Here is a 26106-nt window from a genome sequence, read left to right as displayed (position 1 = left end):
ATATAAATTCAAAGTAAACATCATTACATAAAAGGGTACGGTCTTTTTTTTTTTAGTTTTATTCATTTCAAACGGGCCGGATCCGGCCCGCGGGCTGTAGTTTGCCCACGGCTGGTCTAGGTCGTACACCTGACGTGGAGTCTCAGAGCATAGTGATGGATGTAAGTCAGATATGCTCTTCAACTGCAAGTAGTATCTTTACAGAGTAGCCATTTGGCTGGAGTGTGAGGTGTCGGTGTAGCATAGTGGACACATGTGTAGGATACAGAGCACATTCAACGGAACCTGCTGCAAGCTACAAGTGTTCAAGTACAAAATATTCATATAAACAAGTACCCTCTTTTTCTTCTTTCTTTCTTTCTTTTTAAATTTCACTGTCATGGGTTTTGATGAGCATGATGTGAAACTTGTGGATAGGGAATGTGTGAGCTAGTCAATTTAAATTAGGTGGATTTGATTCTAGAATTTGACCTGCTCAAGAAACTGGGTTTCACATTTAGTTGATGTTCAGAATAACCATAAAAAATATAAAATACTTGGTTGAGTGACTATTAAAATTAGGCTTTGTGATCTCTAGTCTTCATGAGTTTTTCTTCTTTGGTTGTTATCCCTTGCCTACTTTAAAACTCAGAGAAATAGCATGTTTACGTGCAAGCACACTCATCTACCCACACACTCAAAAGCGCCCACACACACACACACACACACACACACACACACACACACACTTGCTCCCATATAAATAAATGCCCTCCTGCCATATCAAAGAAGGGACATCTGGAACCCATCGTAACTGTCAGCAAAAGGGTCTGCCTGGTTGTTACTGAGCCAGTCTATCTTTTTTGCCTGGTATCGTCTCAGTAAGCTTAGTGTAGGTGCAGCCACCCAGTGGGGCAGAAGCCATTCTGTGGCTGTAAACACGAGTGAGTTGGAGTGACTCTTATTAAGAGCTGAGGCATCCCTGTGTGATGGCAGCACAGGACCTGGTACTTGAGTCTCTACCATACCCCAGGTCTGGCTTCTGCATGACACTGAAATGTTTTTCTCTTAAAGTGTTAAGGAGAATCTCAGCTTCACTTGCACCATGGCAGGCGGGCCACAGTCTGTTAGCACTGAATTTATAGAGCTGCACAGCTGCAGTAACTGAGGCACTGCTTTCAACTAAGTCCTTCACTGTCGTTCGGTTTAATGTAGTTTTATATATGGCTCACAGCAGTGTTCAGAACAGGGAGATTATTCCTAAGGAAATTAAGTAGAAGGAAGAAAAAAAATCATACAAACTTTCATTAGTCTTGATTTATAATTGCTCCTTAAATTACAGGTTAAAGCCCAGTTTAGAATTTAAATGGTGGTGCTGTTGTAGTGAGATAAAGTATAGTAAATATTTTTTTAAGCTATGATTTAAGATTTCTGAATCTTCTTTACTTCCATAGTTGACCAAACCATACCAGCTACATTTTAAACAGTTTTAAATACAAATGGATTCAGTGTCATTGCTAAGTCTATAATAAAAATTATCTTAATGGTCCAAGGAGGTAAACAGGCTATTGGATTTACTCGAAAGAACACAAACGGTCCACAGTAAGCAAGTCTCCCTGTGTTGTTTGGATCTCTCCAATCTGGCATTCCCTCCTAAAACTGTGTCCAGCACTTTGGATCAATAAATCCTACTTCACAGAAGTTAAAATAATATTGAAATCCTGTCAGCTAGGGCTGACCAGTGGTTACGTTTTCCACAGGGTAATGCATCTGCAAGGACATCAATCCTCTTCCTCCGGGTGGCTCTCTGTGATGGACACGTTTCCAGGATGAAATGACAAGGCTCTTTCTACGGCTTTCCGTGGGTCACTGTCCTTGGCAGGTCTTACAACATATCTGTCTGAAGTATGCTCGATTGCAGAACTGGAACTTGTACACCAGCGGGCAGTAAGCCACTTTGCTCACATCTTTGCACTCTAACGAATGGGGGCAGAAAATGGAAAACAATTAGAGGCACATAAACAAGGACATAAACAAGCCAATGAGCCCGGATGCTGGGCAAGGACCTCCCCTTGTGCCAATCCACCTTGGCTTTCGCATGCATGTGGTTTTTGTTTTTATTTTTAAGCATACCCTGTCTGGGACAGCCTACCAGAAACATTCTTTTGATATATTTTAACACAAATTTTAAAAAAAATGTGCAAGGCTTTTCTCCCAGACTTTTATAAGTATGGTGCATGCCCACTGTGTCTTGAAAGAATTACCATTTGTTTGGATAAGTGATCACTTTAGACAGCTTCGAAACATGAGTCATTTTTCTTACAGCGCTTTTATTGCTTCTTTCTCAAGGGTTATTTTATTCACAGTGCAAGGTTATCCAAAATCAAACATGAGTTGCATTGTTTGATACCAAAGTACACATGTCTCAAGAGAACCTCTGCATCTGTGAGGCGTGGGGCTGGGCCCGGGTGAATGAAAAGGATTGCTGACAGTGGCCTAGATTCAGCAACTACACTAGACAAAGAGGGAAACTTTGAGGGGTTGGCCTCAAATGGCAGCAGTCTGTGGGTTATGGAAACATGTAGAAATGTCTTTTTTTAATTTGGAAGTGAGACATGGCCTTCTTTTTTCCTATGTGTATTTTCTCCTCGGTGCTAGAATTGCCACAGCTGCAGCCTGCACTTCTTGCAGCCAGAAGGTGAATAAATGATTCTTTCTCCATCTCCCCTTGAGGCTGGTTGCAGAGGATGGGGCTGAGAGCCACCTCATACACACACACACACACACACACACACACACACACACACACACACACACAACCCCACTGCTGCGAATAATGATATTCCTCTCCAGTCCTCTGGTCACTTTTATCTGGGGATTTTAAAATACTTTGTAAACCTAGTAATTAAATTTCCATATGCCTCCCAGAATCAAAGTTCCACCCTCATTTTTCCAGGTGGTTACACTGAAGCATCCTGGGTAAATTGTTGAAGGTAATTAGAATCAGGCAGAACACTGGGTCAGGTTTAGTGGAACAGAAGAGTGACTGGTTGTTGTTGTTTGCTTGGTTTTTTCCTGGCTTCAGAAATTCTCTAAAGTTCTAAAAGATCATGTCTATGGTACAGAGCCATGTGATAAGCATGGAAAATTAAATGCAAAGGAATGGGCAAGTTTACAGTTGTTATTATTGAAAACCAGGTAACAATCGTGTTGATCACACTTTCAAGGTTCTTTCAGTGAAAGACTTAACATTGTAAACTGTAAGCCCCAACCCTCTGGAAATATAAGTTCTGCTACCACTGAACTCGTACTCAAGATTCGATTTACAGAGAGAATACCAATGAGAAATTCGAATTAAAACTTTCCACCATAGGATTCTCAATAAATTTAAGTTTTGGCTGAAAGCAGGTAGCAGAGACAGAAAAACTTTCTGTAAACTTTGCACTAAAATAGACAATTCAGTCAATATTTGGTCTATTGAGTTCGAATTTGAGGTGAAAAGATCCCCATGTATTTTAATTTGGAGGTCACTTGTTATTTTAGTGGGGTTTTTTTTTTCTTTTCCTCTCTGTCATGACCTTTCAAAAGTACCCAAAGAAAGTTCAGACTAAGAATATTTTTTGTGGAAAAAAAGTTGTATCAGTGTAACCACGAGGAGCATATTGTCAAGGTAATGCAGTTATTAGAGTGGTGAGAAACGCTGGCACAATTTCCCTCAACTTTAGTTCCAAGTCACCATCCTCGTGGGCAGCCCGCCTGGGAGACTACTGCGCTCACTCTCTGCAATCGGGCTTCGTGAGCTGCTCAAAGTACCAAATACACTTTAGCATTGGCCTTCTTTGCCAAAATATAAAAATGATTTAGTTGATAATCAGATAGAAGAAGACTGGTTGTTTTAATAGTACAAGGAAATAAAATTAGAAGCCAGACTGCCTGGGTTTAATCCTAGTTTTATCATTTACTAACTTTATGGCTCTGAACAAACCACTTAACCTCTCTGTGCCCAAGTTTCCTCATTGTAAACAGGGGTGACAAGAGTGCCCACCCCCATCTGTAACAGGTAGAACCTGTGCTATCACCTAGTGCATGGAAAGCCTTCAGTAAGTGTAGAACAATGAATTACTGTTACTGTGACCACTGTTAGCTATTATCTCTTACTACCTGATGACTGTGAGTTGCGCTCAATGAGGATGCAACATTTAGATTGCTACTGAGAAGATGCTGTTCTACAGGCACACATCAGTTTTCAGACCAAACAAAGAAGAATATTTCCTGGGAATTATACAACTGTATTGGGAGATTCATTACTCCATTTTTGGAAGAGTTGCTGCACAAGAAACTTCACAGATTTTTTTCTTTTAGATTTAGACTTTGGAATCTGATTCAATAATCTTACCTAATAATATACAAAGATGCTAACTGACCATACCTTTGCTATGCTAACCAGCCAATCAGGAGGGTATGCAAATTAACCTAACAAAGTTGGCAGTTAATTTGCATACATAGGCCTGACAGCGCTGGGGCTGGCTCTGGCCAGAGCCCTGGTCAGAGCGAAGGCCTGGGTCCCAGGTGCCAGAGGAAAACCCGTGCCAGCAGCCAGGGGAAAGGAAGGCCTATTCCACGAATCTCTTCGTGCAACAGGCCTCTAGTAGATAATAAATGACCAGCCAGTGTGGCTCAGCAGTTGAGTGCTGACCCATGAACTAAGAGGTTGATGGTTCAATTTCTAGTCAGAGCACATAAATGGGGTGCAGGCCTAATCCCCAGTAGGGGTTGTGCAGGAGGCAGTTGATGGGTGTTTCTCTCGCAATGATGTTTCTATCTCTCTGTCCCTTTCCCTTCCTCTCTCTAAAAGTCAACTTAAAAAACATATAAAAACAAAAACAGATAGAGTCAAAGAAGCATCGAACAGACTGTCAAACTACAGTGGGAAGGCAGGGGAGGGTTGGGGGGGGGGTAAGAGATCAACCGAAGGACTTGTATGCATGCATATAAGCATAACCAATGGATGCAAGACACTGTGGGGGGGTGGGGGGAGAGAGGGGAGGGCAGTGCCAGGGGGTAGGGGAGGCCGGGGGGAGGTCAATGGGGAAAAAAAGGAGACATATGTACTACTTTTTGTAATACTTTAAACAATAAAATAAAATTTAAACATAAACAAAAATAAAACACATCAAGCTAAAAAAATAATAATAAATAATGAGTATAATAAAATATTCATAAATAGTTTTTCCCTCCAACTATTCCTCCATCCATCCATTAGGACCCTTGCAAATATAGATCCTGGGGAATTTGGAGTTTAGGTGGGTGCTGGAAATGAGAAGGCAGCTTGGGCATGCAGAGGCCCAGAGTCTTTTAGGCCAGGAGCAGTGTCTAGCCTAGGGGTAGACTGGAGGCCAGCGGCCAGCGTGTCTCTCTCTGACCTTCCCAATACCTCTGTTCGTTGGTTCCCAACTAATCTGATTGTGACTAACTTGACTGAAAGCAGGATGTCAATTGGGTCCTGGGGGCAGGATCAAGCTTAGGGAGATTGGAACTACTCATGAGTACCCAGGACCTGCCTGCACCAGCAGCACAAAACCGTGAGGAGCAGCAGATCTGGGGTCAGGTAGGCCTGGGGGTGAATTCCAGCACTGCCTCCTCCCAGTGGATTGGTTGTCCTAGGCCAGTGGTCGGCAAACCATGGCTCGCGAGCCACATGCAGTTCTTTGTCCCCTTGAGTGTGGCTCTTCCACAAAATACCACCTGTGGGAGCGCACGTACAGTGCGAAGTTGACTTAAAACTTTAAGTAAACTTTATTAAGTTAATTTTAGGGAACGTTGTGGAGTGAAAGAAGATGTAGTGTCGAGGATTGAGAAAGGTATGTTGAGATGGTTTGGACATATAGAGAGGATGAACGAAAGGAGATAGACGAAACAAGTATACAAGACGAGTGTGGATGGGAGAGTTGGAAGGGGTCGACCTCAGCGGATGTACCTCAATCAGAGTGAGGACGTTTTTAGCAAAGGCCAGCTTAGGAGCACCCTAATTAAGTTAATAACAATGTACCTACCTATACAGTTTAAGTTTAAAAAATTTGGCTCTCAAAAGAAATTTCAATCGTTGTACTGTTGATATTGGGCTCTGTTGACTAATGAGTTTGCCGACCACTGTCCTAGGCCAAGTTACTTTACCTCTCTAAACCTCAGTCTGTTCATCTGTGAAACAGAGACAGTGATAAGACCTGCTCACCGGAAGTTGTGGGGCTTATGTGAGATAATACTTCTAAAGCATGGGCCCGTGGTGCTTAACACAGAGGAAGCACTCAGCTTACTGGCTCCTGTTATGATTGCCACGGACACATCTGCCTGTGAAACAACCACCTTGTATTAATTCTCTGGGATCCACCTCAAAATGTGCTCAGGCTCTGAGAAAGGGTTACACGTCAGCACACATGAGCAAATGAATGCAAAGATATTAAACAGAGAGCAGGTAAGTTATGATGGGTGGGGTGGGGTGGGGGCGAGCCGGGGAGTATCCAGGGTTGGGGACTGCCAGCACTCGGACCATGGGCCTTGATGAGATGCTGAAATGGTGACTCCTGGGCTATAGAAGGACGTTCAGCCTCAGTGGAGTGTAGGGGGTTCCCACAAAGGAGGGTGTGCAAGGACCATTGCGCTCCCATTTTTTGGTTTTGCCTTCTAGGGACTACCCAACTGGAAGAAGTAGTCTTTGGATTGATGAAAACCTATTCACCAAAACTCAACTATTAACTGGTCTTTTATTCTCTTGGCCTTTTCACTCCACAAGAGCTTAACCTAGTAATACTAACATTAAAAATAATTTGCCAAATGCCTCCCATGTGCCAAGCACTGCCTTAGTCCTTTTAAATATATAGAACATCAGCTTTGCACAGATGGAAAAACTGAAGCTCAAAAAGGTTAAGAAACTCATGCTGGGTCACACAGCTAGTTGGTCTAAGAACTAGGACCAGAACTCAGGCTTGTCTGTTTCCAAAATCATCTATTTTGGCAGCACTCTTAGCATCTAAACGAAATAAAGGTTTCTGCCTGTCAGTGCTTCTGTGTTCTTGGCTGATACCACTGATGATAAGTCAACCTTTGGGTACACTGTCAGGAGGTTTGCTCTGCCACCTGAGAGAAGGGAAAATGTTTTTGAAAGAGGGTTCTAGGTCACAGGCGTTCAGAATAGCCCAATACTTCTCTTCAGCTATTCCTTTTTCCCTAACTGTTGTAAAATTATGTGAGTGAAAGGTGATTTTAGACACACCAAGACGTTTTAAGGCTCCATTATTACAGAAAGCTAAATGTAATCTTAACAATATTAGTACCAGTTTTAAATGATACGGGTACACTCAGCCCATCTGTCACTTTCCGAGCTTAGTGAGAGGATTGATTTGTTGAGCACTTGGAATAACTCATTAACATTTGCTGATGTAGTAGCGAGGCCTTAATTATAAAACTTACCATTTACTAGTGTGTCGCATCCTCAAAGACCACTGAAAACATGAAATAGTCATTTTACTCCCACCCTTGAGCCCCTACACAGCTTACAATGGTGCTAACACCATTCTGGAAGAGTTGTGTACAAATTAAATCACATTTTCCCACTGACCTCAAAACAACAACAGGAAAGTTCTGCTTTTATTTCTAAATGATCTTCAGTTGGCATTGATTTCTAGCTAATATCTAAAAAGTAAAAGGCTCTCTATACCCAAGTAATACATAATCTGAAAATAATTAATTAGACTAGGAGATCTAGTGAAAGGAATCCTTTAGTTGAGGTAGAATCTTTTGTAATAAAATCTCTCTGTAATTGATATATTTTGAAGATTTGGTTTTCACTATCCTATTTTCTTCATACGATACACATATGTCTACTGCTTTTTAAGTAGTGGCTTCTGAGCCAGGAGAGTCAAGGATGTTAAGATGAAGGAAGGAGCCCGATTTTCTCTTCTACTATCATCATGTACAGTTAAGTACTCGTTTTTTCTCATGAGGCTGCTGGAAGGGTGAGAGGTCCTTACTGTGTGGTTTCTAGGAAATATTTTGATGCTCTAACTAGTCTCTCCTTTTTTTTTTTTTTAACATAATCACCCCAATCCAAACCCAGGGCCAGAGACTTCTGGTGGGAATGACAACTTAAGAAGAAACCCTAAATTCTTCTTAGGGAGACTTGGGAATAAATCCAGGAATAAAAGCCAGCCAGTAGGCCCTGCAATGTGAACTAGAACCATTCCTAGAGTCTTAAGTAACTTGCCAGGTATCCTGGAGTGGGTCTCGATATTAATCTGGGTTTTGGTAGAGTTGAATGATAAAAATTAGACACCCTGTTTCACAGGCAACACATGACTCTACTTATCATTGATATTCCAGTGGGGTTTCCCCCCAGGTGCTTTACATTAATCTTTCAAAACCTGGACCTAAAAGACATAGTTTCAAAATACTCATACTGAACGGAGGCTTATGAATTTAGGATGCCAATAGATTCAGATTCATTGTGACTCTGATGGCTTGGCTTTGTCCAAGGAGTACAAGGACAACTCCCAAAATGCAGCGCTCTTGTATTTAACTCGTAAAACATTGCAAAGCCTGCCTAAATTTTATCCTTGGAGTGAGCTGGGATACACAGAGACATATCTTCCCATGACCCAGTTGGACCATTTGGCATCTTTCTTTGGAGAATGTGCCCTGTGTACCTGTAAGTTGTTTATTATATTCAGAGAAAGAACACAGTGAGTAGAAGTCATGACGTAAGCACTCGGGGATCTACCTTTGGATATCAACCTGTCCATGGAGATTCAGAGCTTGGTGAGAAGGGAGATAGCAAAGGCATTGCCTGTGCATGTGTGGTATGGGTGGGGATGTGAACTCAGTGTACTTTTCCTAATAAAATTGTACTTGAGCCCTGGATATTTTACATATTCAGATGGGAAAAGGATGAAATAAGTTGTGCTTGGGAATTTGATATTATTCGTTGCAATGAAAACAGTACACTAACTTTTTATTCTCGAAGCAAGGTGGTATCAACTACGGAACTTTATTCCTATTTCATCCTACCAGACTAAGCCTCTCCTTTCTCTTCGCTTTCTCAGATTCTTTTTACCCAGTCTCATTCCCTGGTTGCCACCTACATTTAACCTTGAGGTGGTATGACCCCAACACAAATCCAGAGTTCCCTCTAAACCAGACAGCCAGGATTGTGTACCAGAATGCTAAGGGGGATTATGAGCTCTTTAAAATAGCAAAGAAAAAAACAGGCCTACCGCGCTTCCTTGAAATCAAAGTCTTCACTTTCACCATTCCTTTCACTGATTTTAATATATCAGATGCCATTTAAAAACCCAAATTCAGTAGATGTTTTGTCCTAGAAATTTTGTGAGATTTTCCGGAGCTTCCCAGGTTTTCTCAGAGTAATTTCCCTGAGGGAGACTGAGACCCACCAAGGCCACCGTTAGACAGCTGGGCTGCGAAACCAATGCATACTAGCCACACCTTTCCTGGGTTGGTTACCAGCTCCCAACGCGCCATAAATCATTACCTGGCAGCAATAAATACTAGATGACAGAGTGCCTTGTGCTACTGAGAAGCTGAAAAGACTCATCATATAAACTACAAGGGAACTTGAAACTGCATCAAGATGAATAAAATGGCATTTGGGGTAGAATTTCAGGTGAGCTGGAGTAGGCTAGTCCCAGCTGCCAGATGTACTTTAAAAAATTACTCTGAGTAGTATTTCAAATGCAGTGATACCCAGCATGCCTATAATTCACTCTCGGCAGCACCGCCGTGTTACCCTCGCCAGTGGCAGTCTGTCAAGATCAAGCCTATAGTGCTTTAACTCTCAGCTGTTGGCTTTCAGAAATAGAAAACTAAAGCAGATGTGGAACATGTTAGATTTTATCTCCCTTCTTCCTCCTCCTATTTCCTTCCTACTATTTACTTTTCATTTTGTGATGCTACACTTCTGATTTTCTTTCTCTTACTATCTGTCTTTTGTTGCTTAACCTCCCTCCATTTCTTCAATTTCTCGCCATTATTTATTTTTTATTGTTTTTTTTTTACTTTTTTAATTGAATTTATTGGGGTGACATTGGTTAATAAAGTTATATAGGTTTCAGGTGTACAATTCTGCAATACATCATCTGGATATTATATTGTGTGCTCACCACCCCAAGTCAAGTCTCCTTCCATCACCATTTATCCCTCCTTTACCCTCTTCAACTCCCTCCATCCCCTCTTCCCTCTAGCAATCATCACACCGTTGTCTGTGTCCATGAGTCTTTTTTTTTTTTTTAATCCTTTCACCCTTCTCACCAAGCCCCCAACTCCTGCCCCTCAAATTCTATTATTTTATGATGGCTTTGAGATACTAAGGTGCTTAATTTCCCTACAGATGCCTAAATTCCTTATCATGATTAAAAGTACCATGATTAATGGGTGAATCTGAAACTTGGGGGTCATACTGACCACCTCCATGTCTACTTGTGCATCAGGTTCTTTTTATTCTCCTTCCTATTCATTTTCTTTATTTTCAATTTGTTACCCTCCTTTTGACCCCTACTCTATCTGCCTTAATGCAAGACTTCATCATCTCTACCCTGGTATCTTAGAACAACTTTCTAACTCTTCTCCCACACAAGGCTGCCCTCTCTCAGCTCCTTGACACTCTTGCCATTCTAAGTGTATCATTCCCCAACTTCCTGTACTTGTTTCCTAGAACTTGTAGGTAGAGTGTCCTAACTTCCTTCTTCTGCATGCAGGACCCTCCAAAACTAAGTCCTCCCTTCTTTCTCTTTGTAGCTTCATTTCCACGGCTGCTCATTGGCCAGCCCATGACAGCCATGTTGAACATCCTCCACACCACCATGCCTGCATACTCTTGTCCTCTGCCAGGAATGCCCAGAATCTCAACGTCTTCTTGGCAAACTGTCTCATACCTTCCAGTGCCCCGCTTAAGCTTGCCTTCTCCATGATACTCTGCTGATTACCCCGTCCTCTGTAGACTCCTGGTAGCTTCTTTCCACCCCTGTAACACTACTGCCCATATGGTGATGATTATTTCTTTGCGTGTTGCCACCCTTTCTAAACTGCACTTCACTTGGACCTTGTCATATTCCTTTCATAGTATCTTTCCCCGGCACACAGTAGGTATGTTTGATATGTTTGATATGTAAATTAATTAATGGTTGAATAAATGGATCATATTATCTAAAAACCTTTACTTTGAGGGATGGACAGATAGATAAAGCAAGTTCAGTAAAATGTTAATGCTAGAACCCAGATGGTGGGTGTTCAACTTGGCTGTGGGATACTTGAAAAGAATATATTTTCTGTTGTTTTGGGGTGAAATGCTCTGAAGATATCAATTAAATACAGCTGATCTAGTGTGTCAGTTAAGGTCACTGTTTCCTTGTTGATTTTCTGTCTGGACGATCTAGCCATTGATGTCAGTGGGGTGTTAAAATCCCTTACTCTAACTGTATTATTGTCAATCTCTCTTTTTCTGTCCATCAAAAAAAATTTTTTATGGATGCATTCTTTTTTATTATTATTATGCAATCTCAGGTTAGCTGTGGTCTGCTGATAATCTCTCCAACCGTCTAGTTGGAACTTGGTACACTGGCCTCCCTCATGAGACTGTGGACTCCTTGAGGGCAGGAATTTTGGCTTTTGGTCTTTGTATCCCAGTGTTTAACTTTGTATTTCTTTTTTCAAATACATTTTTTTAGTGTTGATAGTATTATAGATATCTCCCATTGTCATCTCCTCTTTCCCCCCTTCTCCCAGCCTCTCCCCGCCCCCCAGGTCTTCACTACCCTATTGCCTATGTCCATGGGCTATGCATATAAGCATGTACGTTCTTTGGTTTATCTCTTCTTGTCCCCCCAACCCACATCGAGGCATGTCAGAACACCATGCCTCCCTGCTTTGGGTCTTATTTTGTTGATCAATTAATTTTGTTCATTGGATTCCACAAATAAGTGAGATCATATGATATTTGCCTTTCTCGATTTGGCTTATTTCACTTAGCATAGTATTTTCCAGGTCCATCCATGCTGTCCCAAAGTATAAGAGATTCCTCTTTTTTACAGCTGCACAGTATTCCATAGTGTAAATGTCCCAATACTTTTTTATGCATTCATCTACTGATGGGCACTTGGGTTGTTTTGCTTTACATATTTAGGTGCTCCTATGTTGGATGCATAAATGTTTACAAGGGTTATATCCTCTTGTTGGATTGCTCCCTTTATCATTATGTAGTATCTTTCTTTGTCTTTTACTATAGCCTTCATTTAGAAGTCTATTTTGGCAGATATTAAGTATTGCCATCTCAGCATTTTTTCCTTTCCATTTACATGCAATATCTTTTTCTCCCTTTACTTTTATTCTATGGGTATCTTTCATTCTGAGGTGGGTCTCTTGTTGACAGCATATATATAGGTCTTGTTTTCCTATCCATTCAGCTACTCTGTCTTTTAAATATATTTTATTGATTTTTACAGAGAGGAAGGGAAAGGGATAGAGAGTTAGAAACATCAATGAGAGAGAAACATTGATCAGCTGCCTCTTGCACACCCCCTACTGGGGATGTGCCCACAACCAAGGTACATGCCCTTGACCAGAATCGAACCTGGGACCCTTGAGTCCGCAGGCTGACGCTCTATCCACTGAGCCAAACCGGTTAGGGTTACTCTGTCTTTTAATTCGAGCATTTAAATCATTTACATAAAGTGATTATTGATAGATACATATTTATTGCCATTTTATTCTTTTAACCATGCCTTTTTTTTCTTCTTCTTCTTAAAGAAGGCCCTTTAATATTTCTTGTAATACTGGGTTGGTGGTAACAAACTCCTTTAGTTTTTTTCCTGACTGGGAAACTCTATTTTTCTTTCAATTTTAAATGATAGCCTTTATGGGTAGTCTTGGTTGTAGGTCCTTGCTTTTCATCACTTTGAATATTTAATGCCAGTCCCTTCTGGCTTGTGGATCTCCCATGATGGGGAAGCACCAGTCAGGTTCACAGGGAAATGGGGGGAATGTCCCTCACCCCAAAGCCACACCACTCAGTCACTGAGACCACCTGAGTCTGCTCAATCCTCTAGACCCCGGCCCAGGCAGCTGACTCCTCAACAGGGAGTGAGCTCCACACTGTGGGATAAGAGGAAGTCCAGAGGGTGAGGGTATTGCTTTCCCCCAGGTTGATGCCATATGAAAGGGAGTGTTCTACCCAAGAAAGATGGCATCTGTGGTATGGGAGAATGACTCCACATAGGGGAAAGACAGTATTTTAGATTCTAAGAGCTCTCCCTTATGCCTCCCCTGTCTTGCTTGAGGTAGAGCTAAACTAGTTTCTCAGTAGCCTCTAAGAGTCAAGGGAACCAAATTCTGCTGGGGAAATGGGGTCCTCTTCTACCCTCTTGCCTTAACCAGAATCTGATCCTTCCTAGACTACTGGACTTTCCTCCCAACCTTCTCTTAGTAAGAGGCATTTTTGTCTCCCTGATCCGATTCTCAGAAACTATAGCAGGTCACTCTCCCATTACTTTCATGTAGGAGCCTCTTCTCTCTCGAAGCTATGTTATCTGCCCATTTTTATATCTATGAATGATAGTTTATGATTAAACTCAACTGATTCCCAGGGTACACTCTGGGTTTTTCCAACTACACAAATGGCTGGCTCACAGAGCACTTAGTCTATGAAGCTTGCCTCATTTAAAGGTTAAATAAAGTCATTGGTCCTTCATTTGAGCGCTTTCAGCACGGTGCAAACCTCCATATAACACGTTCCACCACCACCCCTTTTTTCAAAGTTTATTCTCTATAAGACTATGAACTTATAAATTTATTTTAATTTTCCATAATGAATGGCAGCAGTAGGCCACAGCAAGCACTCAATAATTAGCTGCTGTTAAATAAACAAATAGTTTCAGGTATTTAAATATATTCAGTGTATGCTAATGGAATCTAAAGAGGTCACAAAACAAGTTATAACAGACATATTGTTTGTACTCTAGTTCTAGTTTTGTAAAAAAGAGTGATCCTCTTTTAAATGAGTCAACAGCTTCAGGGAAATAACAATTTTGAGATTAGTCATACATTATAGAATTAATAAATTTCCTCCTTTACCGAAAAGACTAAAAATATTGTCTTAACTGCTCATTTCAGATTAATATAATAAGAGGTTATTTGTCCAGGCAGATTAAATGATTATGAGATGTTTCTCTAAATAATCCGAGTAACATCACATTAGCATCTATCCATTTTAAGATAATTTCTTTAAGGCAGAAAGAAGTGAAGTTACAAATGATATTCTGCCAACTTATCTAAAAAGAGCATTTCATCTTCAGCTGCAAAGCTTATGTGTAATAATTATTCACAATAGAGAAGCTTTTGGAGAATTATTAAAATGGCTGAAAATGAAGGGCTAAACATAACCTCAACATATATTATTGTGGGCATACTAAAAGCCAGTTCTTTCAGCAATGATTAAGCCTTAATCTGTTGAATCAGGTTAATGGTAATGCCAGAAGTATGTCTACTTCATAACCAGAAGTTCTGTCTTCATATTAAATTACCCAATTTTAGAGAGTGAATTACAAATAGCATATAAATGTAGTTGAAACTGACATAACCTGGGACTCTGCCAAATTTGGATTAAAATCCTGACTGTTACTTCTGAATCTTGTAATTTGGGCAAGTCACTATCTTTCTCTGTGCCTCAGTTTCCTCATCAGTAATACGCTCAGAAGGCTGTTGTCATAATTATGTAATATGCATACACGCATGCACGCACACACATTCTCTCTCTCTCTCTCTCTCTCTCTCTCTCTCACACACACACACACACACACACACACACACGTATTTATGTATGAGATATATAAGATGGGTAATAAATATGAAGGGCCTACCATAATACCCAACAGAAACTAATTTAATATTATAAATATATCCTCTCTTCCACCTTAATGTTTATCTTCCAACTCTGATAGAAAAACTGATTCCCAAATCCATGTGATTGATCACTAATAATTTACAATGGATAAAAGTTATTTGCAAAAAAAAAAGGTTACTTGCTGCAGTCCTATAGAAGATATTTTTATTTAGATTATTTAGAGCCAGAGATTTTGCAAATTAACACTGTAACTTTGAACTAATGAAAGATTAGGCTATATTTCTTTGAGTTATACAAGAGGTATATTGTGTTGAGATTCTGATATAAAAACCAGACCATTTGTAAAGACACAACGTTTCTGCATTCTGTCATGCAAGATGATTGGTCTTTCTAAAATCAAATTCCTATGGAACCATTAAAAAATAGGATTTAAAGAAAATCCTTCTAACTGAATAAAGCTGGTCAAAAGGAATATATCTCTTTTTAACAGGTTTATGAGAATATAATTTTCATTTGAAAAATATTAATGACTATATTTAGGGTAGTTATTTATTTGTTTTACTTTGTTTTTCAAGCAGAGCCCTAGAGCTGGGATTCCAACATAATTTAAATTCATGGCTTCAGATGTTCATGTGTATGTATTTGATCATGCCTCTATTTTCACATGAGAAGGCAGTCTGACCTTCCTCACTATGCCATATTTGTCTCTATACACCCCAGTTTCTGTTATAGTGCCTTGCACATAGTAGCATTCAGGAAATTTCAAATAAATATCTAACTGAGTAAATAAAGTATAGTTAATTAAAGATAGAAGAAATTTTAGGATTTGGGTGGCTATCTGTTGTTAGTAAAGAAATTTCCCAATATATAACAAAGAGAAATTTCAGAGTCTAAAGACCTTTGCCCTTCTATTAAAAACTGCTATGTAATTATCTTTTCTACTTTCCAACAATGAGAAAATTAGCATTTGAAACATAAGTAGTTTCAAACATATGCTTTCATTATAACAAGCATGACTTTTCATCTTCATGATAGCAGAGAGCCATAGTTATATCCAAACAGAAACGTAAGTTTTCACTCTTAAGCATGGTTCATTAGAAACTGTCTCTATATTTCTAGCACCAGGCGAACACAGAATGCTAGGTTGGACGTGACCTTAGAGATTATCCACTCCAATCTTTCATTATATAGATCAGTGTGGATGAAAAAGAGGCCACATGCTAACCTGACAAGCTCAGGGAAGGCCTGCTTGGCAATCTTGCAAACTCAAAGACCTAAAGTAACAAAGGATGGTCTGAAAATAAAAACCTTTCATTAAAAAGCACTTATACTGGCTAGTCATGTCCTAGGCCAGTATCTCCCTTGACAAAGATGAACTTTGATCTTTACCTATTGTCTTTTTGTACCTAAGATAAAAAGTCAGGGTAATTTGCAGCTTCCCTTTTTCCAGACCCCTCAGGGCACAACCAAATGCACCTGGGCACCAGGACAGATACCACAAGTTCCTACAGTTACTGTCATCATGCTAATAGTTGAGTGTTAACTATCCAGTAGGTGCCTATCATTTTACTTTGTATCCAATCCCAGAGGACCGCCCCCTCATTGTATCCAAACCCGCCCTCTCCCCCCTTGCTTTCTCCTGCTTCCCTAATCTATCACCAATGGATTTCATGTAACCCACTTAGTTCTCCACCTTTGATTGTAATGTATAAAACAAGGTGAAAAACTGCCATTCTCTGGAGCATTATCCCAATACATTGAGATTCTGCTTCCTGGAATTGCTGACAGTTTGGCTCAAATAAATTCACAAAAATTATTTACAAGCGTGAATGTTTTTTATGTTAACATTAGTAAAATTAACTCCAGAAAGGTTAAATGATTTAAGAAGGTCATACAGTTAGGGAAAGTGTCAGGAAAAGACACAGCTTTCATAAATGCTCTATACAAACTGTTTTTATGGGGCTCTTCAAACACCGGGAACGCGTGAGTCACGAGAGGCCTCTTCTTGGGAAACTCACCTTCAGTATTGGAAGTAGGGGTCCCGTCACATTTGCTTTCACACTGCTGCATCGATGTAGGCCGCGCAGTTTCCGGACAGTCACTCGATGCCTGTCCAGTGTAGGAGAGACATTGCACGATCCGCATTTGCTGTCCAAGGCCACACTGAGCAGAACACTAACCCCAAAGACAGAGAGAAACAAAACACTGATCTCAACAATTTTCAGGAGGTAAAAAAGATACTATGTCAATTCAAATATCACATATATTTGCATTTAAAGCCCACATGTAGTTCATCTTGGAGAGGTGCATGATCAGGTCATTCTACTATTGAATTGGTCTGGAATCTCAAGGGTCATGTCATTACCGTAGAAAATGGAAGCAATATAGTTCCCAGAAGATAAGAGATAAAGATTTCTTGTACTAGTATTCCACAGTTCCAAGCAGTGCTGGTGAACTCTAATAGGAGTATAATAAGAAAACTCTCATGATGAAGTAGAATAACCAGGCCAGGCCATCATTATTGCTCACTATTTATCATAGGTTTGTGGGCAAAGAGCCTGATGGTCTACTCGTGTGCTCTGAATCTGTTCAAAGCATTAGTTCAGTGTAACAGCAGTGACTGCTGAGGCCTGGTGACATGGCCAGTTAAAAAAAAGAGAGAGTTTGCCTGGCCAGCATGGCTCAGTGGTTGAGCATCCACCCATGAACCAGGAGGTCATGGTTTGATTCCCAGTCAGAGCACATACCCAGGTTGTGGGCTCGATTCCCAGTGGAGGGCATGCAGGAGGCAGTCAATCAGTGATTTTTCTCTCATCGTTGATGTTTCTATCTCTCTCTCTCTCCTGCTCCCTTCCTCTATGAAATCAATAAAAATATATATTTTTAAAAGAGTTTAAGTAAGTACCACAAATTTTCTAAGGTACTATTAGCCACACAAACCTGAGAAGCGGTCTGGTGTTAGCCAATTAGCATGTGTCCCTCTCCCTTTATATCTATTCAGGAATTTTGTTATTTCAGAATTGAAGTTATTCTCTGAGCGGCTTAGTTTCAGCTGGGACTGATCAGCTGTCCAGGTTAAAGAAGGAAGCTCGATCTATTCCTCAATCTATTCTTTGGGCCTGCCATCCAGAATACCAGAAAGCCTGTGAGACTTGAGATCAAAGGGATGAGGAGCTAAAGGGTGCCAAGACAGGCCATTAGGATATTTACAAGGTAAACAAGCCAAGGCCCTGTTGGTTTTATTTACAAAAACTCTCAAAGCACAAAGAGAACTTGCAAGGATATTCATAGACACCTTTACCTTGAAGGTTCTTAACACAGAATGACAAGTAACTGCACTGTAGAAATGTACTAGAGCATCTTTGCTTTTTTTTTATACTGGTTAATTTCAATTTTAGGAAACTGAATTGAAAATATGGATGAGAAGAAAAGGACTCAAGGACATTTAAAAGAATATTCTCAAATTGATAACTGTAAATTTTAGGAAATCACTAACATGCAAACACTTTCAATGGGCCTTTATATAACAGTGCATTACAATGATGAATATATAAGGAAAGAAATTCCTACCTGGTTTAAATAAAAATTATGAGAGCATGTTTGTACTGAAACTTTTTTTTTGCAAATATTTATTTTTATTTTATTTTTTTCTATGATCATTTATCCCCCCTATACCCTCTTCTATCTCTCACTCCCCCACCCCCGCAATTGCCATACTGTTGTCCATGTCCACGAGCTCACTCTCTCTTCTTTTTCTTTTTTGTTCAATCCATCCATCCCTCCAACTCCCCATTCAGATTCATTAATAGTATAATATCAATTATATATTGTGACACTCACTGTCTTACTTCTACAATGAAACACTTAATTGCATACAATGCTCATGTGTATTCCACTTGAGCACTTTGTAAATTAAACTAAATACTGTTATAGAAAACCGAATTATTAATTATTTGCTATACAAATGCAAATGTTAATTACTTTGTGATCATACTTCCTTTATCTCCTCACAAGGCTGAGCAAGTACATTAATTTGCCTTCATGGAGACTGAAAATCTTTGCCTGCTCTCCAGTGTGATAGAAGAGGTCTATAGATACTGCTATACTCTAGCAATACTGAATTTTGGAATTTTGGCCAGAATTTTGGTAACAATTTCTATGAAATGCCATTTTTAATAAGTAATGGCAGTCCCAGAGCACAAACAAAATGGTACCAGTATAGTTATATGCCATTATGATTTATTTTGGTCTCAGATATTAAAAAATGATTCACTACAAGGTTAACTATAAAATCACAGGAAAAGAGCTTTGATAGTCTAGTAATTTAATTTCTGGAGTGTCATTTTTTAATGTAACCTAATAGATTTTCCTTTGTACACTAAAGAACAACAATACTTTAACTTCCCTTCTGCGCAAAAATATCAAGTTGCTTTTAAAGGATTTAAGGTACCTTCAGCAAGATAACACAATTTAAAAATGAGAAAGAAAAAAAAAAAGAATTGGAGCATAGACTGGAAATGAGTATAATATAAAAATAGATACCAAAAGCCCTATACTTGCTTCCCAATTCATAATCTCCATCAGAAAAATCCATTGAAGAATAAGTATTAATGACATTTCAAAGACTGTCAATCAAAACCCCCATATCTTTTCTGTGAGGTTAAAAGAAGTTACTTTGCAAGCAGGAAAATTAAGACACTGGTGTAAGCTGACTGGTTCTTAAATTAGTTGAGAAAGTTGGGATTAGAATTCAAAGTTTTGGTAGCTTGTTCAAATCTCTGGCCATCTAGACTATTTTGCTTTTAATTTTAAGTTAAAATGTCAGGATTCAAGGAGTTGATAGAAGTGAGAAGTGTGTAGGTATGGAGAAACATAGCTAAGTGTGTCTATGAGTGACTGCTGCTGTTTGTGCATTGTTCCACACTCATATCTTACACCTCGATTTCTATATGTTGCTACCTGTGTCTCAAGGTGCTGCCTCAGGGAAGACCACAGTGCAACTGCCTTACCTGGCCCCAGTCTCCTGTCACCCAGCGAGCAGGAGGGCAGCGGCCCAAACTGCAGCGCATGCGGGTAGAGGGTTTGCTCTCCTGTGGACAGTATGCAGTTGACAACGTTTTAGAAAGGTCACTGCTCTTGCACAGAACAATCCGATGCTTGAATCCTGAACCACACTTGGGAGTGCACTGGGAAGAAAACAAATATTAATGAACAAAGACAGTCAAAGGATAGAGGACAATTCCAAGAAAGTGTTTCTTAAAGTAAATATGTGTTAGGGTATAGCCCGTGATGGCAAACCTTTTGAGCTCGGCGTGTCAGCATTTTGAAAAACCCTAATTTAACTCTGGTGCCATGTCGCATATAGAAATTTTTTGATATTTGCAACCATAGTAAAACAAAGACTTATATTTTTGATATTTATTTTATATATTTAAATGCCATTTAACAAAGAAAAATCAACCAAAACAATGAGTTCGTGTGTCACCTCTGACACGCGTGTCATAAGTTCACCATCACTGGGGTGTATACAGTACATGTACACACTAAATTCTAGGCAAAGTCTTTCAGATAGAAAAATTCCCTAAGTTTTTAAGCAGAAGTACTTTTATCTTTTTCCCTAAGGTCTTGAAGAGCTAAACCCAAAGTTTGCTTTTCTTGGCTAACTTATTTCCTTTTTTATTGTGGGTAGGTTTATTCCTCGATTCCTCCCTATCCGTGGCCACATTCAGCTGTGATAAGATTCTGCTAATTTCTGGAATGCAGAATTGTTGGTTTCCTATTTGCTGGGTGTAGTCTTCTGAAGAAAATTCTTATGTTATTAGTAGACCACAAGAACCTGTCTTTGTGAATTAAGTGAGGAGTTGATTTACATGAGTATTCTCACAGGGGGGTAGCTAAGAACACATGATGGTTTATTGCACAGAAAACCTCTGGACTTTTCCCTGTCCATCAGTTAAACATAATGAATTTTACTATTCCGTAGTTGAATTAGTCCATTCATACTAAGGAAAAGGGTGCTTCTTCCTAGGTCCGAAAGGCTATCATTTACCCCTTCTCCAGGTTAATCTGAGCGCTCTGTTCTTGAGTAACCTACTTAACACAGTGACTGACTCAAGTCCTCCAGCTTTCTCCCCTGAACACTTCTTAAAATCTGTACTTTCTCTCAGCCACATGAGAACCTTACCTACAACATTTTGAACCTGTTTATAGATCTTTCACTTAAAAAAACAAAAACATTTTCACATCTTCTATAGGTACTAGGCTGGGAGAAAGGGGGCATAAAATTGAACAACAGTCTTTTTTAAAATATTTTTTTTATTGATTTCAGAGAGGAAGGGGGGAGAGAGAGAGAGAGAGAGAGAGAGAGAGAGAGAGAGAGAGAGAGAGAAACATCAATGCTGAGAGAGAATCATTGATCAGTTGCCTCCTGCACACCCTACACCAGGAATCGAGCCCCCAACCCGGGCATGTGCCCTGCTGGGAATCAAACTGTGACCTCCTGGTTAATAGGCTGACACCCACTGAGCCATGCCAGCCAAGCCATATCTGACAACCACTGAGCCACGCCAGCCGAGCCATATCATGAGAACTTAACATTTAAAATCTGACCAGATCGCCCTGGCCGGTTTGGCTCAGTGGATAGAGCCTCGGCCTGTGGACTCAAGGGTCCCAGGTTCGGTTCCGGTCGGGGGCATGTGCCTTGGTTGCAGGCATATCCCCAGTGGGGGCCATGCAGGAGGCAGCTGATCGATGTTTCTCTCCCATAGATGTTTCTAACTCTCTATCCCTTTCCCCTCCTTTCTGTGGAAAAATCAATAAAATATATTTTAAAAAAATAAAAATAAAAATAAAATAAAATCTGACCAGATCATTTTTTTTTCATCTCAGTAGGATATAAGAAGTGCTTTTTGTGAGAAATGCATTTTTGGTTTTGTTTTTCTATGATTAAGAAACAAAAACAAATTTTTCAGAAAAAGAAAAAAGTATTTGAAACTACACCAGGGAAAACAATTTGGCTCTCACATGTAAAGGACAGAAATGCTAATGTTTTGGGGTTAGACTGAGTTCTGTCTGGAGAGGTGGGTTTCATTTACTTAGTTATGGGGCCAGAGTGGAACCTGGGATAAATAAGGTGATATCACAGTTGTCTACAAAACAAAGCACAGACCCTTTTGAGTAGATCTTTCCACCCCCCACCTTCCAACCTTCTTAAGAAATGCTACCCAAAAGTAAGTCCTATAAAGTCAACTGATTATGATGCCAGTCATCACTTGTCCAAGAGTAACTCCAAGAAACAGAACTTTTTCAATGGGTGCTCTGTAAGTCTAAAGAAACTATCCTGATACATCAAAAGAAAGGTTTGGGATTGCTGGAGCACATCCACAGTATGCTTTTAAGTTACATGCCAAGAGAGGGAAAAACAGAAAACTATTTAAGGCCAACATAGCACGGGTGATCCCAATAGTGAGGCTAGATGATAGGGAATGGGAAAGCTGTGGCTTCATTAGCTTCACAAAAGGCTTCTGAAGAGACATTTTCTACTGAGGTAATTTGGCTTTTTCTTTTTCTTTTCTTTTTTTCTTTTCTTTTCTTTTGTTTTGTCATAAGCACCGGGTGGGTTTCACTGATGGAGAAAACAAAAAATGGTTCCTGGCCTTGCAACAATGGAAATTTTATATTAGAATGGCCAGCAATGAAAAGAGAAAGGTCAAAGGGTACATTCCTCTTCCTGCAACATGTTTCCACCAGTTGAACCTCACCCTTGTGATTAGCAGAGCTCAGGGAGCTGATAGTTGGACATGGGGAGAGGGCAGAAAAAGGAGGGAAGTTTTCATGGGCGTGTCAAAAGAATATGGTGTGAAATATTTGCAAAAGGTAACTGAAAGGGACTGAGCATTGTCTGCCCCTCTGTCGGCCGGGGCCTCCTTTTTTCATTAGTGGGAGGTGTTCCGTTCCTCTGGGAAGAACAGGCTCCTTGTTCTCACTTTGTTTTCCACTTAATGCTCTTTACTTTCACTTATTTTTAACCCATCTAGGGAAGAGGTGGGTTTCCTGGTAATGTAAGGAAATGGAAGGGAGAGAGTGCACCCCTCTTGTGGAAAATAAACAGGACTGAATGGGGCAAAAGTCATCTTTCTTCCTGAATAAAGGATGACGATGATGGTACCGATGGTGAATCTTTGAGACAGTAATGGCAGCATTTCTTGACCAGTGCTTACCCTAGGATCATTTTCCTGCATTGTCTGTGGAGAGACATCGGCGGCTACCAATCCTTTATTCAAGGTGACTGTCCCAACACGTACACTTGACACCTTCAGCACAACTTCTTTCCCCTATACTTTGACTCAGCTATCTTAAAGAAGACAGCAGCAATGTGATTCAAAGCCCCTTTAGTTTACACATATCTCTTCAGGCAGCTCCTAAGAATGACTAAGACTGGATAGATAAGAATCAAAATTCTAAAGGTAGAGTAACTACAACCAATATGAGGTTGAATTAGGAAGAAAACTTTAAAATGCTATTTGAAATGGAAATGTACATATATACTTAAGCTATTTCTCAATGTAATTAAAAATATATAGAAATATGTAGGTCAAGAGACCAATGTGAAATGAGTCTGCACATGAGAAGGTTTTGGTGTTTTAGTGGTTGGTACAAACTTTTTTCTAGTTTCTGCATATGAACTTGTCAACTTTTTCCACTTTTTGTAGAAAAATGATGTGGCTGCCAGAACTTTGTATTCAAGCCTTCTTATTATCATCCATTTATTCTTTAAAACCAACCCTTTTCTCCAACCCTACATGGTCTTTGTGTTTCTGTTGTTTCTCTTCTCAGAAATACCTTCTCTAGTTTCCCAGTTCTCTTTCCTACTCCAAATCCTATATTCCCTCAACATTCAGCTCAATTCCCATCAACTAAAAAATCTTCCAATCCTACTCCAGGCCATTCTGACTTCCTCAGCTCTGAATTTCTATGTCACTTATACATTTATACCATACAATCCACCATTTTATTAACACTCTTTTATATTATTCTCCAGTTGTTAAATGGATATTTCTTCTTTTCCCAACCTTATAAATTCTTTTGTATTCTCCATAGTGACTAGACTAGTGTGTTTAGAAAAACTCAATAATACTTGCTGACTTGGCCTGAAACCCTAAAACTGCTGCAATCATCAGGCCTCCCAATTATGATTTTATTCTCCAAAAACAAATTTGTCATCATTAATCAAAGACCACTGATGGACTTCTATATGGGTCTTGGATACTGAATTGAACTACTAATGTGTACAACTCTGCAGAATGTCTATTCTTTATCAAAGGATGTTACCTTTCCAATGAATTTAGGAGTTAATCCAGCCACTGTTAGGGAACAGAAGAATTCATACTATTTTTCATAACCACTGAGTGAATAATACCAAGAATATCTCTACATCTGATTGAAACACAAATAAAATTTAGGTGGGCAGAATGTAATTACTGAAGCTGGACTATGGCCAGGAAATTTGGGAGAACACTCCCAATCCCTGCCAAAGATTAAACGGATAATCACAACTGGTCAAAATCTCCATTTCCACATCCCTCTGTGAGCCCCATACCTCTAGCAAACTAAGGCCACTCAAGCAGTAAGAGTCACAAGGGGAAAGTTACATCCAGAGGTTTCTAAATAGCAAATTTGTTATTTTTTGAGAAATTCATGAGGTCTATAGAAAACACCTAAAACAAGTACCATAATGTTTCTAGGAGGAAATGCATCCTGTTTTGCCAACCAGAAGAATGACCATTAGCCATATAACCAGGTACTCATCCTTCTTACCATTAACCAACACTACAGAAGGACTCAGCTTTCCTTTGGGAAATGTGGAGAATGGTATAGAGTATATGTGTCTATGTCTCCTGCAGAATAAGGAGTTAAGAATGAACTCTACCTCTTACCTCATTTTTCATGAGACTGTTTTTTTTGAGACCTCTAGATTATATTAGGCTCTTTTCTATACATGGCTGCCAGAAAAACATTATTTTAGTCAGGTCTTCCCTAATGACCATTTATATGGAGGTACTGATAGAACCTAAATTTGACTTTTTGGTGTGTTACACCTCAGCTCCAGGTTTCTTCTCTTTATATAATAAGTGATAATAAATTGACAAAGATTCATATCTGAGTTATGTTGTTAGGCTAGAAGATTACTTGGCAAAAAAGATGTCACTAATTCTGAGCCTATGAGGCTGTTCAAGGATAGTAAAAAAGAATAACCACTTAGATGATATATATCTCACTATAATATTCTTTCAAATTCACTTTAGGCTTATTTTGAATCAGACTAGTTTCTCATTGATTTCCCTGACCCCAAAACACTTACTTCCTGATAAGCAGCAATAAAATATAACATGGCCAAATTCACTGTTTTATACCCCTGAATGATTGAGTTCTAAGATGCTCACATGCTCAGGTGTCCTTAATATGAAATGCTTTGGTGTTAATAGTTAAGACATCTCAAAACATAGAGCTTCCGATTTCCTTACCTCTGACCAGTCCAAAGCCACCCACTGAGGCGGACATGGCAGGTTGTTGCAGGACTCTCTTTCAACGGGCCGGTGTGTTAAGCAAGCGCTGGAGTCCAGTGTCTTCTCCTCAGAAGGTCCCATCTTTCTGACGCAGAGCACTGCCCTTGTACGCATTCCACCGCCACAAGTCTTGCTACACTCCAACCAATCTCCAATGAACCACCTGCAGCAAGAAGTGGGAGAAACACAGAAGAGAATTTCCTCAGTGCAGCCAGAGATTTCCAGGTGAGTGAAGGCACTTTTGTCAATGGACTACATCCTTTTCCTCGAACAGCTGACATTTCAGTGTTGTTGATGTGACAAAGGACAAATAGAAGAACTTCTAAGGAAAAAATAACTCACTGTCAGTTGCCTCCTAAACTGTAGTGCATGGGTTTTAGAACAGGCAAAACTACATTCAAGTAAGTAATGCAGTATGTATTTTTTAACCTCTTTGATTCTTCTCCTTTTTATTAATTTCTAAAATGAGGATAATGATACAATTGTGAGACTGTTATGAGGATTAAATGAGGCAATATATGAAGCTGCCAGTCATGTGTTATAAATGTTTAACGACTGGCTCTTCATAGGAGGGAGGGGATCCTGATTTGTTGCATTTGCCCTTTTTTTATGTGACCACAGACATAGTGAACATGAAAAGAGAAGACATGCTACTAATGG

General features: G+C 39.7%; 1 protein-coding gene across 5 annotated transcripts in view; it reads right to left on the bottom strand.

Annotated features, from left to right (window-relative positions):
* Positions 1 to 1281: 1281 nt before the first annotated feature.
* Positions 1282 to 26106, bottom strand: part of ADAMTS6 (ADAM metallopeptidase with thrombospondin type 1 motif 6) — a 227881-nt gene continuing 203056 nt past the window's right edge. For 4 of the 5 annotated variants that reach the window (XM_059694536.1, XM_059694535.1, XM_059694538.1 and 1 more), the window contains 4 exons: positions 25405 to 25609; positions 19891 to 20067; positions 16900 to 17056; positions 1282 to 1955 (listed from right to left, as the gene is read on the bottom strand). In XM_059694536.1, the coding sequence (XP_059550519.1) occupies positions 1846 to 1955; positions 16900 to 17056; positions 19891 to 20067; positions 25405 to 25609 (649 nt within the window). In that variant the 3' untranslated portion in view covers positions 1282 to 1845. Of the gene's footprint in view, positions 1956 to 16899; positions 17057 to 19890; positions 20068 to 25404; positions 25610 to 26106 lie in introns of those variants that run through there. The other variant, XR_009452669.1, reaches the window with a different exon arrangement.

This window comes from Myotis daubentonii, chromosome 4, assembly GCF_963259705.1.
Source record: "Myotis daubentonii chromosome 4, mMyoDau2.1, whole genome shotgun sequence".
NCBI classification, from domain to species: domain Eukaryota; kingdom Metazoa; phylum Chordata; class Mammalia; order Chiroptera; family Vespertilionidae; genus Myotis; species Myotis daubentonii.
The sequence above is the reverse complement of the archived record's forward strand: the minus strand, read 5'-3'. Positions and strand labels throughout refer to the sequence as shown.